At 42.9% G+C, this 18393-nt stretch overlaps 1 protein-coding gene across 1 annotated transcript in view; it reads left to right on the top strand.

Moving 5' to 3' along the window:
- Positions 1 to 466: 466 nt before the first annotated feature.
- TANGO6 (transport and golgi organization 6 homolog) overlaps positions 467 to 18393 on the top strand; it is a gene marked incomplete at its 3' end in the record, with an annotated part of 156747 nt that continues 138820 nt past the window's right edge. The window contains exons 1-7 of the mRNA XM_084257623.1: positions 467 to 569; positions 4773 to 5413; positions 6253 to 6369; positions 8412 to 8553; positions 10129 to 10265; positions 12604 to 12766; positions 13631 to 13713. Coding sequence (XP_084113749.1) covers positions 473 to 569; positions 4773 to 5413; positions 6253 to 6369; positions 8412 to 8553; positions 10129 to 10265; positions 12604 to 12766; positions 13631 to 13713 — 1380 coding nt within the window. The 5' untranslated portion in view covers positions 467 to 472. The remainder of the gene's footprint in view (positions 570 to 4772; positions 5414 to 6252; positions 6370 to 8411; positions 8554 to 10128; positions 10266 to 12603; positions 12767 to 13630; positions 13714 to 18393) is intronic.

An 18393-nucleotide genomic window follows, 5' to 3' on the forward strand; every position in this document is an offset into this window, starting at 1 on the left:
GTGTGTGTGTGTGTGTGTGTGAGCTGCAATACATATTGAATTTTTCCAGAGTGCGTGTAAATAGAGCAAAGATTGAACTTTTATTGTTAACTTTACTAAGACCATTTAAAAAATCCTATTACCAATAACTACATTTGTAGCTTCATGGTCTTTCAGCTTTTGTGTACACCAGCATTTTCATACCGAAATACCAAAATATTTTCATACCAAATACTATTTGACAAACTATTTCTACTTTATATGGCCGTCAGCTGTGCTTGTGCGCACTGTAGGGGGCGGGTTTCCCTGGGGAGACAGGGGCCCTGATAGAATATTCATTATGCAAAGGAGCGTGCCCGCCGGATAGGCCCCGCCCCACGTCGCGGGCCCCGCCCCCAGCGCGCCGACCGCCTCCGCCACACTCAACATGGCGGCGACGCAGGCCCGCCGAGGCACCTGAGCAGGTCGCCAGTGGAGGGTTTCCACTCCAGTCATGGCGGCCCCCCGACCCGCGTCGGGCGGCGGGGCTCTGAAGACGTGCGGCCTGGAGCGGATTTTGGAGGCGCTGAAGCTGCTGCTGAGCCCAGCAGGTGAGAGGACACATGTCGACCGTCAGTTTTCCAGGGCCGCCCTGCCTCCTAGTGTGCTCCCGCCGGGCAGTCCCCGGGACCCTCGGGCCCCGAGTCTCGTTCCGGGGGGCTCTGGGCATTGTCCGCCTATCCTCACTTTACGGTTGAGGAAACCGAGGCTCAAGGACAGGAATGGGGTCCGTTGAACACTTATACTAACCAGCGTCTCCTGAGCGCTTACCTCGTGCCTGGCACTGTTAAACGCCGCGGGTAACGTGACTTCACTCAGTCCTGACTGCAGCCCTGTGAGGTGGGCGCTGCGGGACCGCTTCTGAGAGGGTCGGCGCTGGTGTGACGTAGAAAGCGAGCGCCCAACCCTAAGGCGCGCGGTCTGAGGTGGACGCTGGAGATTGTGCGACAAGCCAGGGAGTCCAGCAGAAAAGGCTGCAGTGGGTTAGGTAGATGAGTATTTACTGCATTAGAAACGAAGGCTTTAAGAGAAACTTTTAAAATGAAAACTTTTAAAATGAAACCCATGAAATGTTAATGCCATTTTTAATGAAAAATAACGTTTTGCAAATTAAGTTAATGGGAAGAACGGCTTTGTTTTACGTTTTTGCAAATTTTAATGTCTGGTTAATGAGAAGACCGCTGAATTTTCATATTTCTTTTTTTTTTTTTTTAATAGAGGCATGCTTTATTTATTTGTTTGCTGGTTTGTTTGTTTGTTTTGTTTATACATGCACTGGGTACAGTCAGAAGTGCGGGAGGGTGAGAGAATTCACCAGAGCCAGAGCGGGGAGCAGAGCAGGCAGAAGGACCGAAGTACACTGCTGAGGGGAGCAGCGGGCGGCAGGAGAGGTCTGCGCGCCATGTGGGACCCTCCTCCGGTGGCCGGGGAGCAGCCGGGGATCGAACCGGCACTGCAGAGGCCGCGCGCAGTCTCGCAACCCAGCGCTCAACCGCTGCGCCACCGGGGAGGCCCTGAATTTTCATATTTCTTTGTTCATCATGACATGATAGGAGAAGAAAATCTAGACTTATATATATATATGTAGTTGGAAAAGGGAGATTTCAGTTGCCTTTTTCGGATAATTGTATATGGTCTTAGACTCTACTAAAACTCAACAACAGGTACTTTCTGAAAGATTAATTGTAATATGGAATCTGAACTCAACAAACTTTTCATTCTTGGTCCACTCATGGGATAACAAGAGCAGAAAGGCAAATAATGCCTTAGTATTAATATGAAAATAGATTTGATCTTGCAAACTCCCCGAGAGAAACTTGGGAAACTCTTCAAAAGTTGAGTTTCTGTACCACACTTTGAGAACAGCTTCTTTAGGGAATGCTTTTATTTATTCTCAAGTAGATTCTATTTTTATTACCAATAGGGGGCAGAGAAGACTATTTTATTGAGGCGCTTGAAAAACTTAATATTAGCTTAATAGCTTTTGTAAATCACTTTTATGATTTACTTTTAGTGCCCCACGTTTGGGTTCAAAGGTCTTATAAATATGCAGGAAGTCACTTAGAGATTGTTTAGCTATGGTAAGAGTGGCAGCACTAACCATTGGAGAGTGCACTCATTTTCTTTTTAGGTATATATTAGCCAAAACCACCAGAAATTCATGTCTGTGGGTCAGGACATCTACCCTGGACAGACCTCCAGAAGTACTGGACAGTTCTTTCTCCTCATTCTCATTATTTTTAAAGAATAGAAAAAAAAATGACATTATTGTCCCTATTTCTTTTTATAGAAGGGGTTAATATTCCCTATGGTGACACTTTAAAAAAATAGAGAAACTAAAAGAAGAAAATTAAAATGGCCATCTTACCACCTAGAGAGTACATTTTGGGAAGTATTTGTCTGCGGAAGTGGTCTGATATTCTACATACTGCTTCATTACCTTAAATAACTTTATTAGTATAAAAACAATACAGTCACTGTAGGAAAAAAAATAAGATGTAAAACTATAATTTTCTTACTTCTTTATTAAAGATTTACTTATTTATGCATACAAGAACTGGGGTACAGGCCTGAGGTGGGGGTGGTGAGAGGATTCACCAGAGACAGAGGGAGGAATTGAAATACACTGCTGAGGGGAGCAGTGGGCAAGACTGGAGAGGTCTGCTGTGCCATGTGGGTTAGCTCGCTGGCCGGGGATTGAACTCATGCTTCAGTGTTTGCAGATAGTGTCGTAGTGCTGAGACTTAACCCCTTGCACCACCAGGGAGGCCTCAAATAAGCCTATAATTAAGCACAAAAGAAAAATCACCCATGACCGTACGACCCAGAGAAGATCACTGTTTATATTTCGGAGTATAACTTTTGAGAACCTTTTCTATCTTTATGTATATATACATACATACACATATGTACATAGACATGTTTTTATTTTAATATGTAGTTATAGTTAGGTTCACACCGTTCCTATATTGATCAATTTTCACAGTAATAAATTAATACTTAGTAATCTCCAAAGGTAACCAATGAAGTAATTTTTTTGTTTTATTATAAACTAATAAATTTTTTGTATATGTGATACTGTTCATTTTTTTTTTTTTTTAAGATTTATTTATTTGTTCATACAAGAGCTGGGATACAGGCCAGAGACGCCAGGGGCAGGGGTGGGGGGCGGTGAGAGGATTCAGGCCAGAGACGCCAGGGGCAGGGGTGGGGGGCGGTGAGACAGAGTAGGGAACAGAACAGGCAGACTGACTGAAATACACTGCTGAGGGGAGCAGCGGGCAAGACAGGAGAGGTCTGCGTCATGTGGGTTTCTCCCTGGCCGGGGATCGAACTTGTGCTGCAGAGGCTGCAGATTGCTTCATAGTGCAGTGCTTAACCCATTGTGCCACCAGGGAGTCCCTATTTATATATATATTTTTTGGAGAACAGTCCATGTTGTTGGAGTGGCTGCTCCAATTTACTTCCTACCAACAGTGCGCAAGAGTTCCCTCTTCACACCCTTGCCAGCACTATTCCCTGTCTTTTTGATGATAGACATTCTCACAGGTATGGGGTGATCTCTTTTTGTAGTTTTGATTTACATTTCCTTAATGATAAATAAGGATGAACATATTTTCATGTGCCTTTTGGCCATTTGTATATCTTCTTCGGAGAAGTGAGAGATATGTCATTTGCAAATATCTATATAGATGGTTTTTAAAGACATGGCTTGGGTCAGATCATCATGGAAGAATGTTAGGGACTAGCCCTGGAGTGTTCAGATATCTGCTAGCAGAGGAGACAGTGACTGAATGTCCACTGAATATCAGCAGCAGGGATACCAGAGAAGAGTGGTACCCCAGTGGCCAAAAGAAGAGTTTCAAAGAGGGAGCCGTTAACTATCCATTGCTGCTGAGAGTGAATATGGGCTTTTTCATCAGTAGAGGGCACAAAAGACCAATTTAGGAAAGGTCAGGAAAAATGAGAATAGAAATGATTGCACTGACAGTTTTGAATATATGTCTATATTTTGTCATCTGCTTTATTGGAATGTAAATACCATGAGGGAAGGGACTTTAATTGGTTCAGTGCTTTATCTCTGGCACTTAGAACCGTTTAAATGAATCTCGTGTGGTAAATGTTCAGCTTTTGACATTTCTGTTGTGGTTAAATTTTATTTTTTATTTTATTTTTTTTTTTTTATAGAGGCATGTTTTATTTATTTATTTATTTGTTTGTTTGTTTGTTTATGCATGCACTGGGTACAGTCAGAAGCGCGGGAGGGTGAGAGAATTCACCAGAAGCAGAGTGGGGAGCAGAGCAGGCAGAAGGACCGAAGTACACTGCTGAGGGGAGCAGCGGGCGGCAGGAGAGGTCTGCGCACCATGTGGGACCCTCCTCCGGTGGCCGGGGAGCAGCCGGGGATCGAACCTGCGTCGCAGAGGCCGCGGGCAGCTTAGCAACCCAGCGCTCAACCGCTGCGCCACCGGGGAGGCCCTGTTGTGGTTAAATTTTAAACCCAGTCAGATAATATGGGCGCTGTTCTCAAAGCACTTGCACAGAACCAAGCTAGCAGAAGTATAACATGTTAGGTGCATATTCTGACTATGTCCAGACTGTTGTGGGAAGGTGGGTAACGTGGTCTTGAATTCTGCCAAGGCATCTGAGCCAGGCCTCAGAGGATCAACTGGAGCGCGGAAGGCCTTCCTGCAGAGGCAGGTGCATTTTGTTTTCCTTGTACACGATCTTTTTGTTGATGTTTTCTTCAAAAGGATCAGACTCCAGTTCACTGCAGATCACAAAACATGATGTCCTGTTGGCTACTTTGAAATCTAACCTGTCTGCTTTGGAGGACAAGTTCCTGAAGGATCCTCACTGGAAGACATTGAAACTCCTCAGGGATGAAATTGCCAAAAAGGCAGACTGGCCACAAAACTCTGTGGATGTCACCTGGAGTTTTACCTCCCAGACCTTGCTGTTGCTGTTGTGCTTGAAGGAAACCATGGTCTGCCTTGTAGCAGATTTCAGACCAGTTAGACCCAACCCTCGCACTCCTGAAGCCGCTCCCGCCCTGAGCCCGGATACACTTAGCATCTCACAGCAGAAGACTGTGCAGTCTGCCTTGCAGTTCGTGGTCACCTTGGGACTCTGCCCCTATCTCATGTCTGGTGTGGGACTCCCCTTGAGATACAGGACCGAATTTGGGGCTGTTGTGCAGGACGTGGTCTGTCTCGACGCTGCCCCTGCTGCCACCCGGAGACTGTACAGCAGCTGCAGGGTCCTCTTAACTGTTGCTCAACACACCTCTCTAGGAAGCTTGATTTTCTGCCGCCATTTGGGAGACATTGTGGCAGGCCTGTGCCAGCTGGGTTTCTGCCCAACTAAGAGAAAACCACTGAAGACTGAGGAAGAGGTAAAATATTGAGCTTGTGTTTGTGAGAAAGCGAAGAGAGAATGTGTTTGTATTTGTGTGTGGTTGTTATAAAAGACAATTCCTAGTTCTTTGGGAAAGTTTGAGAATTTCCATTGAATGCCAAAGCCTAGCTAGTGGATAAATCACTCTTTGAAGGGAGTTAGCCCTTTCATTTGTCCCTTCTTGTCATTGTGTGGAACAGATCCTTAGGCCATTTCTTTGAGCTCCTGTTTCCTCTTTTATAAAATGTGGATAATCACACCTGCCTTGGAAGGTGGTGGTGAGGATTAAAGATAACGTGTGAAGTACCTAGCCCAATTCCCAGTAGTGCTCATTAAAAAGTAACTGCTACTAATATTAGCATTAAACTATTCATACCTCTTTCGATAAGTTCTTGGGAGGATTAAATGAGATGAAGTGGGAAAAGCACCGGGAATGCTGCATAACTCAGTGTTCACGATTATTAGGTATTAGGGGCATCGGCCTGTTTTTTGCTGATCCTTAGTAAGGATCTGGGTACTTAGACCCCGAAGGTTCTGTGGAGGTTACAGAAGTATCAGACAGTCCTGTTCTCAAGTAGCTCACACACTAACTGGGGAAACAGTGCTCACAGTATATCATAGCAGGACATACCAGCACTCCCTGGTGAGAAGTTCAGTCAGTTCTCCTAACTAGAGCTGAGAGAGGGCCGGGAGTATTTCACTATGATAGCCTCCTCCTGATGGAAGGAAATGCAGAGGTGAAAGAAGCCTTCCTCTCTCCCCTCACAAGTTTACACAATCATTAACTTTCCATTGACTGCCTGGTTTGTATTCTGCTAACACCAGTGTTTCTTTTAGGTGTTAACTGAAGAAGAAAGAGCCCTCTCGAAGGAGGCCTTGAGGGACACACTGGATCAAGTGTATCAACCACTAGCAGTGCGAGAATTACTTCTTCTCCAGGGAGGGCCCCCCCAGGTATTCAGGTCCAGGGACTCCTGTGCTGAACCCTGGGTGACATTGTGTGCTATCTGCTCCTGGGAAAGTTGATAACCTGGTTGAATCTTATTTCATCTTTGATCTTTAAGTAGGCAATCTGTGAAACGAAGTTACACTGATCCTTAGGATACCTTTTAATTCATTTTGCTCTTAATGGAATAATGGGCACTTTCCCCGAGAAAACTGTGATCACTTTTTTTAAGGCTTATTATTTGTCATTTTTCTTTAAAATATATCTTATTAATTCTGAAACTGGATTTTTTTTTTTAAATTGTAAATATGTTTCTTTTTTTTTTTTTTATAGAGGCATTTTTTTTATTTATTTGTTTTGTTTATACAAGCACTGGGTGCAGTCAGAAGCGCGGGAGGGTGAGAGAATTCACCAGAGCCAGAGCGGGGAGCAGAGCAGGCAGAAGGACCGAAGCACACCGCTGAGGGGAGCAGCGGGCGGCAGGAGAGGCCTGCGCGCCATGTGGGACCCTCCTCTGGTGGCCGGGGAGCAGCCGGGGATCGAACCGGCGCTGCAGAGGCTGCGGGCAGCTTCGCAACCCAGCGCTCAACCGCTGCGCCACCGGGGAGGCCCTGAAACTGGATTTTTTAAACTAGAATTTGATTCTTTGACATCTTAATCTTTGAGTGGAGTATTTGAAGTCAAAAAATTAAAATTAGTGCTGTTATTGGGACAGTTTTTAGGTCCTCTGAGAAACATAATGTTATATGTTCTTCTAGGCATGAGACAGTTTTTTTCTTACAAAATGATTTATCTGAAATGATTTAACTTGATCATGTGCATTTGCTTTTCGTACCTAAGTTAAAATTGTGAATTTAGTGTGAGGAACCAAAGGAATGGGTTATTTATTGGTAAGGAGGCAGGGGCAACTGAGGCATGCTACCGAGACATTGCCTAGTGGAAATCATTTTCATCTCACTTCTACAATATTGCTGTTGCCTTGACCCCGCTGGCCTCACAATCCCCTCTGAGTAAGTCCTCAGTTTGCCAGAAAAAGCCAAATGCATGGTAAGAGCATGGTGGAAAAGAGAGACTCTGGAATTAGGCCCACTGGGATTCAAGCCCCAGTGCAGTTATATGAATTAATTTAATTTTCATCCCTCAGCTTCCTTGTCCATAAAGTGGGAATAATCACAGCACATTCCTTTTAAGTTCCTTTTGAGACTATGTGGGAGGTACTTAGCATCATAACTCCCTCAAAAAAATGATAATAATTGATCCCCCTTAAATAAAAGAGGGAGGTCTGATTGGGGTTGAATGTTTCTGTCATGAATATTTATGCTCACACAGTTAGGTGCGGTGATTGACAGCAACATAGTTCACATTCTGAGCCCAAAATAAAGGATACCAAGTCAGCTTTGTTCATAGGCTCTACAAACCTCTCAAAAAGGTCTTTCCGTTTTTGGAGAAAGTCAACTCTTTCTAGAAACTGTGGTGTCACAAGGGATCAGAGTAGATAAGACCATGGAGGCCAGGTCTGCAGTACCCTGTCACTGCATTGAATTGTCCCTCAGTGGTGAGTGACACCCAGCAGAATCCTCTATGGAAGCTTCATTGGAAGGACTGCATCCAGAGATTAGTTACATGAGCTTTGTCTTTCCAAAATCTGTATTTCCTTCAACTGATGTGTTTGTTTATTTCTGGCTTTGAAATTTCACTCTATTTCTACTTTCTTAAATGATGCTGAAGGCTTTGTTAAGGAGAGTCTTTTTTTTATATAAGGAAAAAATGTTGCTTTTTTGAAGTCATTATTAACATATCATTATATTGATACATATACCTCAGTACATAATTTTAAAAATAATTTTTACAAAATATCAAAATCATCAAACAACTATGAACCAGAGACACTCTATGGGGGGTGGGGAGCGGGGGAGGGGAGGGATTGGGGTCAAAATCAGGGGGTTGTAATTGTATGGGGACTATAAAAATAAAATTTAAATAAAAATAATTTCTACAGATCCCATCTATCTCATTAATCTCAAATTCATATCTTTCCCTCCCTTTTCAGTCCTGCACAGATGTGAAGACCCAAGTTAGGTGTCAGGCCCCAGCTTGGCTTCGGCGTCTATGTGGGCAGCTGCTCTCTGAAAGGTTAATGAGACCCAAAGGTGTCCAGGCGGTGGTCCGGGGCATTTTGGAAGGAGCAGGTGGTAAGAACTAAAATATTTCTGTTACTTGGTATCCATTCCTGTGAAGGCTGTCTCAGTTAATCGTCTTTCGCATATGAATGTCAAACCTGACGGAGACTAAACCCATGAAACAGTCAGATTTTACTCTTGAGAACTGCTCGACAATCACAAGTTTGAGCTCAGTTTACATCCCTTGTTACTCATAGCATATGTGTAGAAGAAGAAAAGAAACAGTGAGTCACTGATTATAAAAATGTAATTTTTGACAGGAGGCTTCTGGGTTTTGTCTTAGTAGTATAGTCTTTCTGACCTGTGTTTTTCAGCCTTCTTCCTGTGGGTCTAGAGCAGTCTTTAATCTAAAGTAACTTTGACTCACCACTAAGGGAATACCCATCTGAAGGCCTCACTCAGCACCTGGTACGTTTCCATGGGGCTAGTGGGAAGACAAACCAGTGTCATCCCTGAGTGAACTCTGAAGATTGTCCCACCTATACCTTTCTGATGGTTCTGCTCCAGATGGTGGTATTTTTCTCATACACATATACAGATTATAGCAAAGACTTGAGAGGAAGCATCTCTGAGGCTCTCTCTTTGTATAACTTCCTCCTCTTTGATATTTAGCCTTGAAGATTCAGCCTTAGCCTGCCTGAACGCTCAGCTAAGTTTTATTTTTTCATTTAATTTTTTTTAAGTTTTTTTTTTTTTTTTTTTTTAATACAAGCACTGGGTACAGTCAAAAGTGCAGGAGGGTGAGAGAATTCACCAGAGCCAGAGCTGGGAGCAGAACAGGCAGACTGACGAAGTACACTGCTGAGGGGAGCAGCAGGCATGGCAGGAGAGGTCTGCATGCCATATGGGACCCTCACCGGCGGCTGGGGATCCAACCGGCGCTGCAGAGGCTGCGGGCAGCTTCACAGCCCAGCGCTCAACTGCTGTGCCACCTGGGAGACCCTCAGCTAAGTTTTAATTTAACAACTTGCCAGGCTTCATTGGGACTCCCCTCTGTGATGTGGTTCGAAAACTTTCTCGGTACCAAGTCAGGATAACCATCAGGCTCCCCTTTTTTGCTGAAACCGGTGTTCCAAGCTGCCAGTTACTCAATGGTTGATAATCATTGTTTATTTTTGTCAGGTTTTCCATTGTTTATTTTTGTCAGGTTTTCTAATCATGTGAGGGTAGATCTTTTTTTTTTTTAAGATTTATTTATTTATTTATACAAGCACTGGGTACAGTCAGAAGCTTGGGAGGGTGAGAGAATTCACCAGAGCCAGAGCGGGGAGCAGAGCAGGCAGAAGGACCGAAGTACACTGGTGAGGGGAGCAGCGGGCTGCAGGAGAGGTCTGCGCGCCATGCGGAAGCCTCCTCCAGTGGCTGGGGAGCAGCCGGGGATCGAACTGGCACTGCAGAGGCTGTGGGCAGCTTCGCAACCCAGCGCTCAACCGCTGTGCCACCAGGGAGGCCCAGGTTTAAGGTAGTTTAAACGAAAGACATATAATGAGACAACATCATCAAAGTAGCAAACACTGAGAAGCAGCTAGTGTTCAAATCATATGGGGAGCAGCTCTGAGTTTTGGACATCTGTGTCGTTGCTGACAGCGGGGGCAGCTGGCGGGAGTGACGCTGAGGCAACGGCTGCTGACTGGAAGAAGTGTGACTTGATTGCAAAGATATTGGCCTCTTGTCCGCAGCAGTCTCTCTCACCAGAGAGTTACTACCAGGATATCTGCCCACAGGTAAATCATTTTGTTTCTTTTGACTGTTTTAGGATTATCTGCTTATTTGTAGAAAGAAGAATTTTAATGTGCTCTAATCTTGAGACCTTTCCTCTCTGTGGCTTGGCAGCGGCCTCCTTCATTGACATCCTGGGCAGCTGCCTTATAGACTCCTTTAACTCATGCAGCAGCTGGAGTTTCAGCCGAAACTTCAGAATCTCATTTCTGAGCTGAGAATTTTCAGACTCCCAAAATACCTGCTCAGTCATAAGTCTTTTTATTTGTCGAGTAAGCTTCATTCGATTTTCTTCACCCAGTTTTCAGAAATAGTTCTCTTTTTACTCCTGCTTACCTCTTAAAGGACACTTGTGAGTTTCTAGCACAAATGAGAAGCTTCAGATCCTCTTCAGACAGAGTATCCAGGAGATGTGTGCCTCATGCTTCTCTCTTTCCTTCTCCTTCCAAGGAGCCAACCTCTGCGTGCTCCTCTTTAAAGTAATCAGGCAGACGGATGGTCTTCAGGATGACATCCACCACAGAATGTATTTGGCTCACTTTGTCACTCGGCATCTGCTCCATCTGTGTGTGCGAGCGCTCCGACATGTCTCCTTGCTCCTGCATTCCCACACTCTGCCTCCATCCATCTCTTTCTCGGGACAGCAATTCTAGACCTTTCTGAAGACAGTTATTTTCACCCACACCATCCATTAATTTCTTCTGAAGGGGTCATGCTTGGTCCTGAGATGTTTTTACATCATGTTTTTCACACCAGTCACTCAGGAGAGGTGGGCTACTACTGCCTCTCCAAGGGACTGCATCTGACCCTGGAGGCAGGCCTTCAAGGGGTACTCCCTTTTCTGTCCTTTGTCAAGGACATTTCCCATGTCTACAAGTGACAATCTGGGATTTGATTAAGCGCCACCAAGCACAGGGCTTGTAACATGGGAGGCCTGGCCTCCACCACAGGCAAACTCCAGACTTTGCAGCTTTGCCAGCTTGTGTCTTTGCTGCAGTCTCCTCCTCAATTTTTTCATGGGCTTCAACTAGGTCTGACATCTTTGGACTTTTCTCCTTTTCTTATCTCAGTCTCCTCTTTACTATAGAAGCCACCAGGGCGGCCCAGAGCAGGAGCTCCCCGGGGAAACCCAGGACTTACCTCAAGGCTTCCAACATGGCTGCAAAGCGACCCATAGCTTCTCCATGATTTGCCAGGAAGACATGGGGGTGCAGGCAGCTGGCCCTCCCTGGCTCCACAGGGTCATGCAGCTCTGTGTCCTACAGAGCCATGCCTAACCACCTAGAATCCTACAGAGTGTCCCCAACACATGCATGTACCAGGCAACAGAGCTTACCATCACCTGGGTGGGGGACAGGAAGGTTCTAGAGGACCGTGCTCTGTGATCCCTCTGATTACTGCACACGCACCATTATATTACCTATGCAGGACAGGTAGGTACTGGTTGGGACATAGAGAAGGCTGAGTGCAACTTGGAGCACTCTCCAGGCCCCGCCCGGCTGTTCAGCAAGTCCAGAGACTCAAAGCCATGTATGGCACAGGTGTACTTAGGTGTCAGAGGGGAGGTAGAGAGGTGGATGGTACAGGTCTGAACTTGCAGACCACACCATGATGTTCCAACTTCATTCTGTGAGAATCAGGGCGTCCCAGCTGGTAGGATTCAGAAATGCCAAGTTCACGACCACCTTGAAGTTGAGTTAGATGGATCACCAACCTGCTTGAGCACCTGGTTCTTCAATCCCAGCTTCCCTGCTCCCCTTCAATGCTCTCTCTTCTCTCCTTGTCATTTTCATTTTTGATCTTTATTTTCCAGACATTCTACATGGGTATGTATTTTATAAATTTGATAGAATTTTTTAAGAAACAGTAGCCTCTTCAGTTCTCACACATATTGATATACTGGGTTGTTAAAAATAAATAAATAACACTCTAGTTCTGTTGAATTAGTGTCATTACAGTGGGTTTATTCTTCGACTTTAAGAAATTAGTGCTTGGGCCTCCCTGGTGGCGCAAGGGGTTAAGACACAGCCTATGAAGCTATCCTCAGTCACTTCAGCACGAGTTCGATCCCCGGCCAGAGAGATACCCACAAGGCGCAGCAGACCTCTCCTGCCTCGCCCACTGCTCCCCTTAGCAGTATATTTCAGTAGACCCTCCTGTTCTGTTCCCCACTCTGTCTCTGGTGAATCCTCTCACCCCCTGCGCCTCTGGCCTATACCCCAGTTCTTGTGTGCATAAATAATTAAATCTTAAAAAAAAAAGAAATTAGTGCTTTCTCTTCTTAGTTAATGTAATTCACCTTGTGAAGAACCTAGTGTTTAACTCATACAATTTTTTTTTTAGATTCTGGATTTATTTCACTTTCAAGATAAATTGACAGCGCGGCAATTTCAGAGAGTTGCCACCACTACCTTTATAACTATGTCAAGAGAACACCCACAGTTGGCAGCAAAGTATTTGCTTCAACCCATCTTAGCGCCTCTTCATCGGTGCTTAAACACAGCAGGTAAGACAGGCTGTGTGGTGCCCTGGGTGTCCCTCTGAAGGACCTTCTAGGTTTCAGATGTAACTGAGTTAAGTCTGTGGTATTTTAATACCCTCCACTTTTTATTTTGAAAAATTCACTTCATAAACTTTCCAATCTTCAATTATATTGAAGATTATATTGAACCCCTATACACTTCATAGAGATTGATCAGCTTAACATCTTGGCCACATTAACTTTTCCACTCTCTCTTTCTATATGCAAACATATTTTCCTGGAAACATTGGAGAATTATTTATTAGACATCACCTAATGTGTAGACCATATTCAGATTTCTTTCATTTTCCCAAGAATTGAAACTGTTAGTTAAAAATCCAGAATCCAGCCAAGAATAATGCACTACATTCACTTGTTATAAATTTTTTTTTTTTTTTAGTTTCCTTTAACGTAGAATAGTTCCCTAGTTGAATTTGTCTTTTACTCTTTGTTGAAGAGTCCATGTTGCAGTCTAGAGCATTCTTATTGGAAAGCCTAGATTCATTCCAATTGTGCATCAGTTATTTTTATCCTGTACCTTGCCCATTCATTTAAGGAATTAGTTATTGAACATCTACACACAGTCTTCATGAGCTAGAATACCAGCTACATGTCTTTCTTAGTGATACATAAAATAACAATGCATATTGATAATCAGTGGCATCATAGGTTCCATAAAATAAATTTGATGTTGCTGTATTATACAGTTGTAACCATGTAAATTTTTAGAAGAATTTTTAATTTTAGCAGCTAATTAATGAGCTATGTTTTTGGTAAAACTTTCTTCCTTTGGCCTAGTTTCTTCTATTCATTGACGAGCTGAGTATGGTTAATTTGGTTTTTCTCTAGAGATTCCGGAGAGTGACGTGGCACCAGGGACCATTTTGGTGACAGAAGAAGAACTTAGTAGATGTGTTGAGGATGTTTTTAAGGTTGGTACTTCAGTCACTAATATTTTGAGCTAATATTTGTACTCGGTCTCAAAGTAATTTTGACTTTTTAATAAGTACTTCAAGAATTGGCGTGATTGGTTTTACATTCTAAACTGTCAAAATCTTTTTACTTTGAAAACTAGAAATAATAATCTGTGAGTAAAACTGATACTTTAAAACTATCAACTAACATTCATCATTTACTTTGAATGTTAAACAGTTTAGATTCTCTACTGGCACATGTCAATGATAAAAATGTGTCTTTTGAAGAAATTGACAGAGGCATTTGCAATGCGCGAGGCTTCCTGGATGATGTGATAATATTGAATCTACTTTTTAAGTTTTTTTTTTAAAGATTTATTTATTCATGCATACAAGAACCGGGATACAGGCCAGATGTGCGGGAAGGTAAGTGGATTCACCAGAGACAGACTGGGGAGCAGAACAGGCAGATGGACCAAAATACACTGCTGAGGGAGACAGGAGAGGTCTGCCACGCTATGTGGGATTCTCTCCCGGCCAATTGGGATCGAACTGGCGCTGCAGAGGCTGCGGATAGCTTCACGGCTCTGCGCTCAACCCACTGTGCCACCAGGGAGGCCCTACTTTATAAGTTTTGATAATAATCACCATCATTAAGAAGTCTCAATAAATGAATACTACAAATGACTAACTAAATACATACTGAAAATGAAAAAATATATATAAATTGTATGTTCTCTGTGATTACAATCTTATATATGAAATATATATATTTTTAGGCAAAAAATAAAGTCCATTGTATTAGGACCAGATGGAGTTGGGATAAATGTTCTTTAAAGTTTACTTTAATACATTTAGAATTATATTTTACTATTAGAAATGTTCACAGTAGTAAACAACTTTCAAAATTTTATTTCATATAAAAAGGTTCAGCCACTTTGGAAAACAGTTTAGCACTTCCTCAAAAAGTTAAACATAGGGTCATTGTGTGACCCAGCAATTCCACTCTGAGGTATCTACCCAAGTGAAATGAAAATGTATTCACATAAAAACTCATGCACAAATGTTCATAGCAGCACTATTCATAATAGCCAAAATGTGGAAACAGCCCGCATGTCTGTCAACTGATGAATGAAGAAACAAATGTGATTTACCCATATAATGGAATAATTTTCAGCCATAAAAAGGAATGAAGTATGGGCTCATGCCACAACACAAATCAACATTTAAAAGTTTTAATTTTTTAAACTTTAAAAGAAGTCAGACACAAAAGAATACAGTATTGCAAGATTCCATTTTTATGAAATGATCACAGTGGGCAAATTCCACAGATAGAAAGTAAATTAGTGGTTGCTAGAGACAGGGGTGGGAATTGGGCGTGGCTGCTAATGGATGTAGGTTTTCTTTTTTTCTGAGGTAAGGAAAATGTTCTGGAATTAGATTGTGGTGATGGATATACAACCTTGTGAATATACTGAAGACCACTGAATTGTCCATTTTGGGAATGAATTTTATGGCATGTGACTTACATCTCAGTCATCAAAAAATTATATTCCACATCTCATTTCTTTCTTTGGGTGGTAAATTAAACATTTTTGAGTAAATATGTAAATTTTAGTTTATCACAGCAAAAATAATTTTTAGGCTCTGAAAAACTTGTTACCAGAGGGCATGGGCAGACGGACTGAAAAACACTGCTGAGGGGAGTAGCGGGCGGCAGGAGAGATCTGCGCACCATTTGGGACCCTCGCCGGTGGCCGGGGATCGAACCCGTGCTGCAGAGGCTGCAGGCAGCTTCACAGCCCAGCGCTCAACCGCTGCACCACCAGGGGAGGCCCACAGCAGCTAGTTTCTTATTATTGCTAGTGAGGTTGATCTTTTTGTGTTTTGTTGAGGTTTGAACCTTATACCTAAAATATACATAGTATAATAAATTAATGTTACTTCAATGAACATAATTAAAATAAATTTAAAACATTTAAATGGTTATGAAAATGGTTATGTCAGAAATGCTTGAAAGTGCCGTCAGGGGTAGGACTAATTGTGACTAACCTTTGGTACAAACACCTCATAGTATTCCTTATTCCTTGGCAGTCAACAAATTGCTTTTGGACGGCAAAGAAAGCAAAATAATTTATGTAGAGTGAATTAGTCTGTAAGAAACAGAGGGATTCAGAAATAGTGAGTCCTGCCATTTCTACTATTCTTGCCCCAGAAGAAGGGGAGGGGAATTTAAAACATCCTGGAGAGGCAAGCAAAACATTAGTTTGCTGTAGACACTTGATTATGCATAGGGATTGGGTTTGTCGTGAAAGCAGGAAGGGGTACACAGGGTAATTATTCTCTTTATGAGATTTTGGCAGCTCAGCTGCAGTGGGAAAACAGAGGAAATGTGTACGTTGGAGGAAAATGGTAAACACTGTGTAAAATTTAGCAACAAAGGAAGTGTTGTCTTTATTATCTTTCTGCTAATACTAAATTATAGAGTACAGCTCAAAGGCAGGAAATAAGGAAAACATCTGGGATGGTTGAATTGATCCAGCAACTCACTGGGTAGCAAGAGGGTGTTTAATTTTAGAGAGGCATTTGGGAACATGTCAAGCTCTGATTTCTCTCTTCTTTTTTTACAGATTTATTGAGATATAATTCACATAACACACAGTTGACTCATGTGAAGTGTTCAATGTTTTTGATATATTCACAGGATCATGCAGCCATTACTACAACCTAGTTTTATGATATTTTGTCCTTCCTAGAAAGACCCCACACCCATTAGCTGTTACTCTCCATTCCTCCCCATCCCATTTTACTGCCATCCTTAGGCAACCTGTAATATACTTTCTGTATCTATAGGTTTGCCTATTCTGGATATTTCATGTAAGTGGAATCGTATAATAGATGGTCTTTTGTAGTGGCTTTTTGCTTAGTGTGATCTTTTTAAAGATTCATTCATATCATAGCAGGAAGCTGTACTTCATTCCTATTAATGCCAGATAGCATTCCATTAGTATTCCAGTATGTGTACATAATTGAAATTTGTGAATAATGCTGAATAGACAGTTGTGTACTCGTTATTGTGTGTACATATGTTTTCTTATTTTATTATTTTTAATGTTTATTTTTTTTATTTTTATTTTTATTTTATTTATTTTTTTTTATAGAGGCATGCTTTTATTTATTTGTTTGCTGGTTTGTTTTGTTTGTTTTGTTTATACATGCACTGGGTACAGTCAGAAGTGCGGGAGGGAGGGTGAGAGAATTCACCAGAGCCAGAGCGGGGAGCAGAACAGGCAGAAGGACCGAAGTACACTGCTGAGGGGAGCAGCGGGCGGCAGGAGAGGTCTGCACGCCATGTGGGACCCTCCTCCGGTGGCCGGGGAGCAGCCGGGGATCGAACCGGCGCCGCAGAGGCCGCGCGCAGTTTCGCAACCCAGCGCTCAACCGCTGCGCCACCGGGGAGGCCCTATTTTTAATGTTTTTTTAAATTTTTTAAAAAGATTTATCTATCTATCTATCTATCTATCTATCTATCTATCTATTTATTTATTTATTTATATAAGCACTGGGTACAGTCAGAAGCCCGGGAGGGTGAGAGAATTCACCAGAGTCAGAGCGGGGAGCAGAGCAGGCAGAAGGACCGAAGTACACTGCTGAGGGGAGCAGCGGGCGGCAGGAGAGGTCTGCGCGCCATGTGGGACCCACCTCTGGTGGCCGGGGAGCAGCCGGGGATCGAACTGGCGCCACAGAGGCTGCGGGAAGCTTTGCAACCCAGCGCTCAACCCCTGCGCAATCGGGGAGTCCCTATTGTGTGTACATATGTTTTCAACCCCCCTTGGGTATATACCTAGGAGTGAAATTGCTGGATCATATGGTATCTCTGTTTAAACTTTTGAGGGACATTGCTCGCTTCGGCAGCACATATACTAAAATTGGAACGATACAGAGAAGGTTAGCATGGCCCCTGTGCAAGGATGACATGCAAATTCGTGAAGTGTTCCCCTATTTAAAAAAAAAAAAACTTTTGAGGAACTACCAGATTGTTTCCCAAAGTGGCTGTACCATCCTACGTTCCTGCCAGCAATCTATGAAAATTTGAATTTATCCACATTCTTGTCAACACTTGTTAGTATCCCTTTTTAAAAATTATAACCCTCCTAGTGGGAGTAAAGTAGTATTTCATTGTGGTTTTGATTTTCACTTCCTTAACTAGCTGTCATGTGAACAGCCTGTGATGTACTTATTGGCCATTTGCATGTCTTCTATAGAGAAATGTCTGCTAAGATCCCGCGCCCTTTAAAGAATTAGATTGTCTTTTTATCCTTAGTGGGTTGAATGGTGGGCCTTATCCTTCCCAACAGCTCCCTCCAAGTCCTTATCAATCTGCTCTGTCTCCACACTTTTGTATACTCCTTCTGCATGCTCTTTCTAAATAAGGATTTTTTTTAATAGTCCTATTCTCATCTTAGTCTGTTGTTTTACTTTGGAGTTTTAAGTCTATTTTATCTTGGTGCCTCACTTGACATTTCCAGTTTGACTTCCTGTGTCACCTGTATTGTGACAGCTGCCCATCTGGCTGCCATCTCAACAGCTAAATGCAGAGCCCTGAGTTCCTCAGAGCCAGTTTCTTCTTTATCCTCATCCATTATCAGATTGGTAATCTGATTTTCAAGACCATAGCAGAACTAGAAGTAACAAATT

This window comes from Talpa europaea (assembly GCF_964194135.1).
Source record: "Talpa europaea genome assembly, chromosome: 16".
NCBI classification, from domain to species: Eukaryota; Metazoa; Chordata; class Mammalia; order Eulipotyphla; family Talpidae; genus Talpa; species Talpa europaea.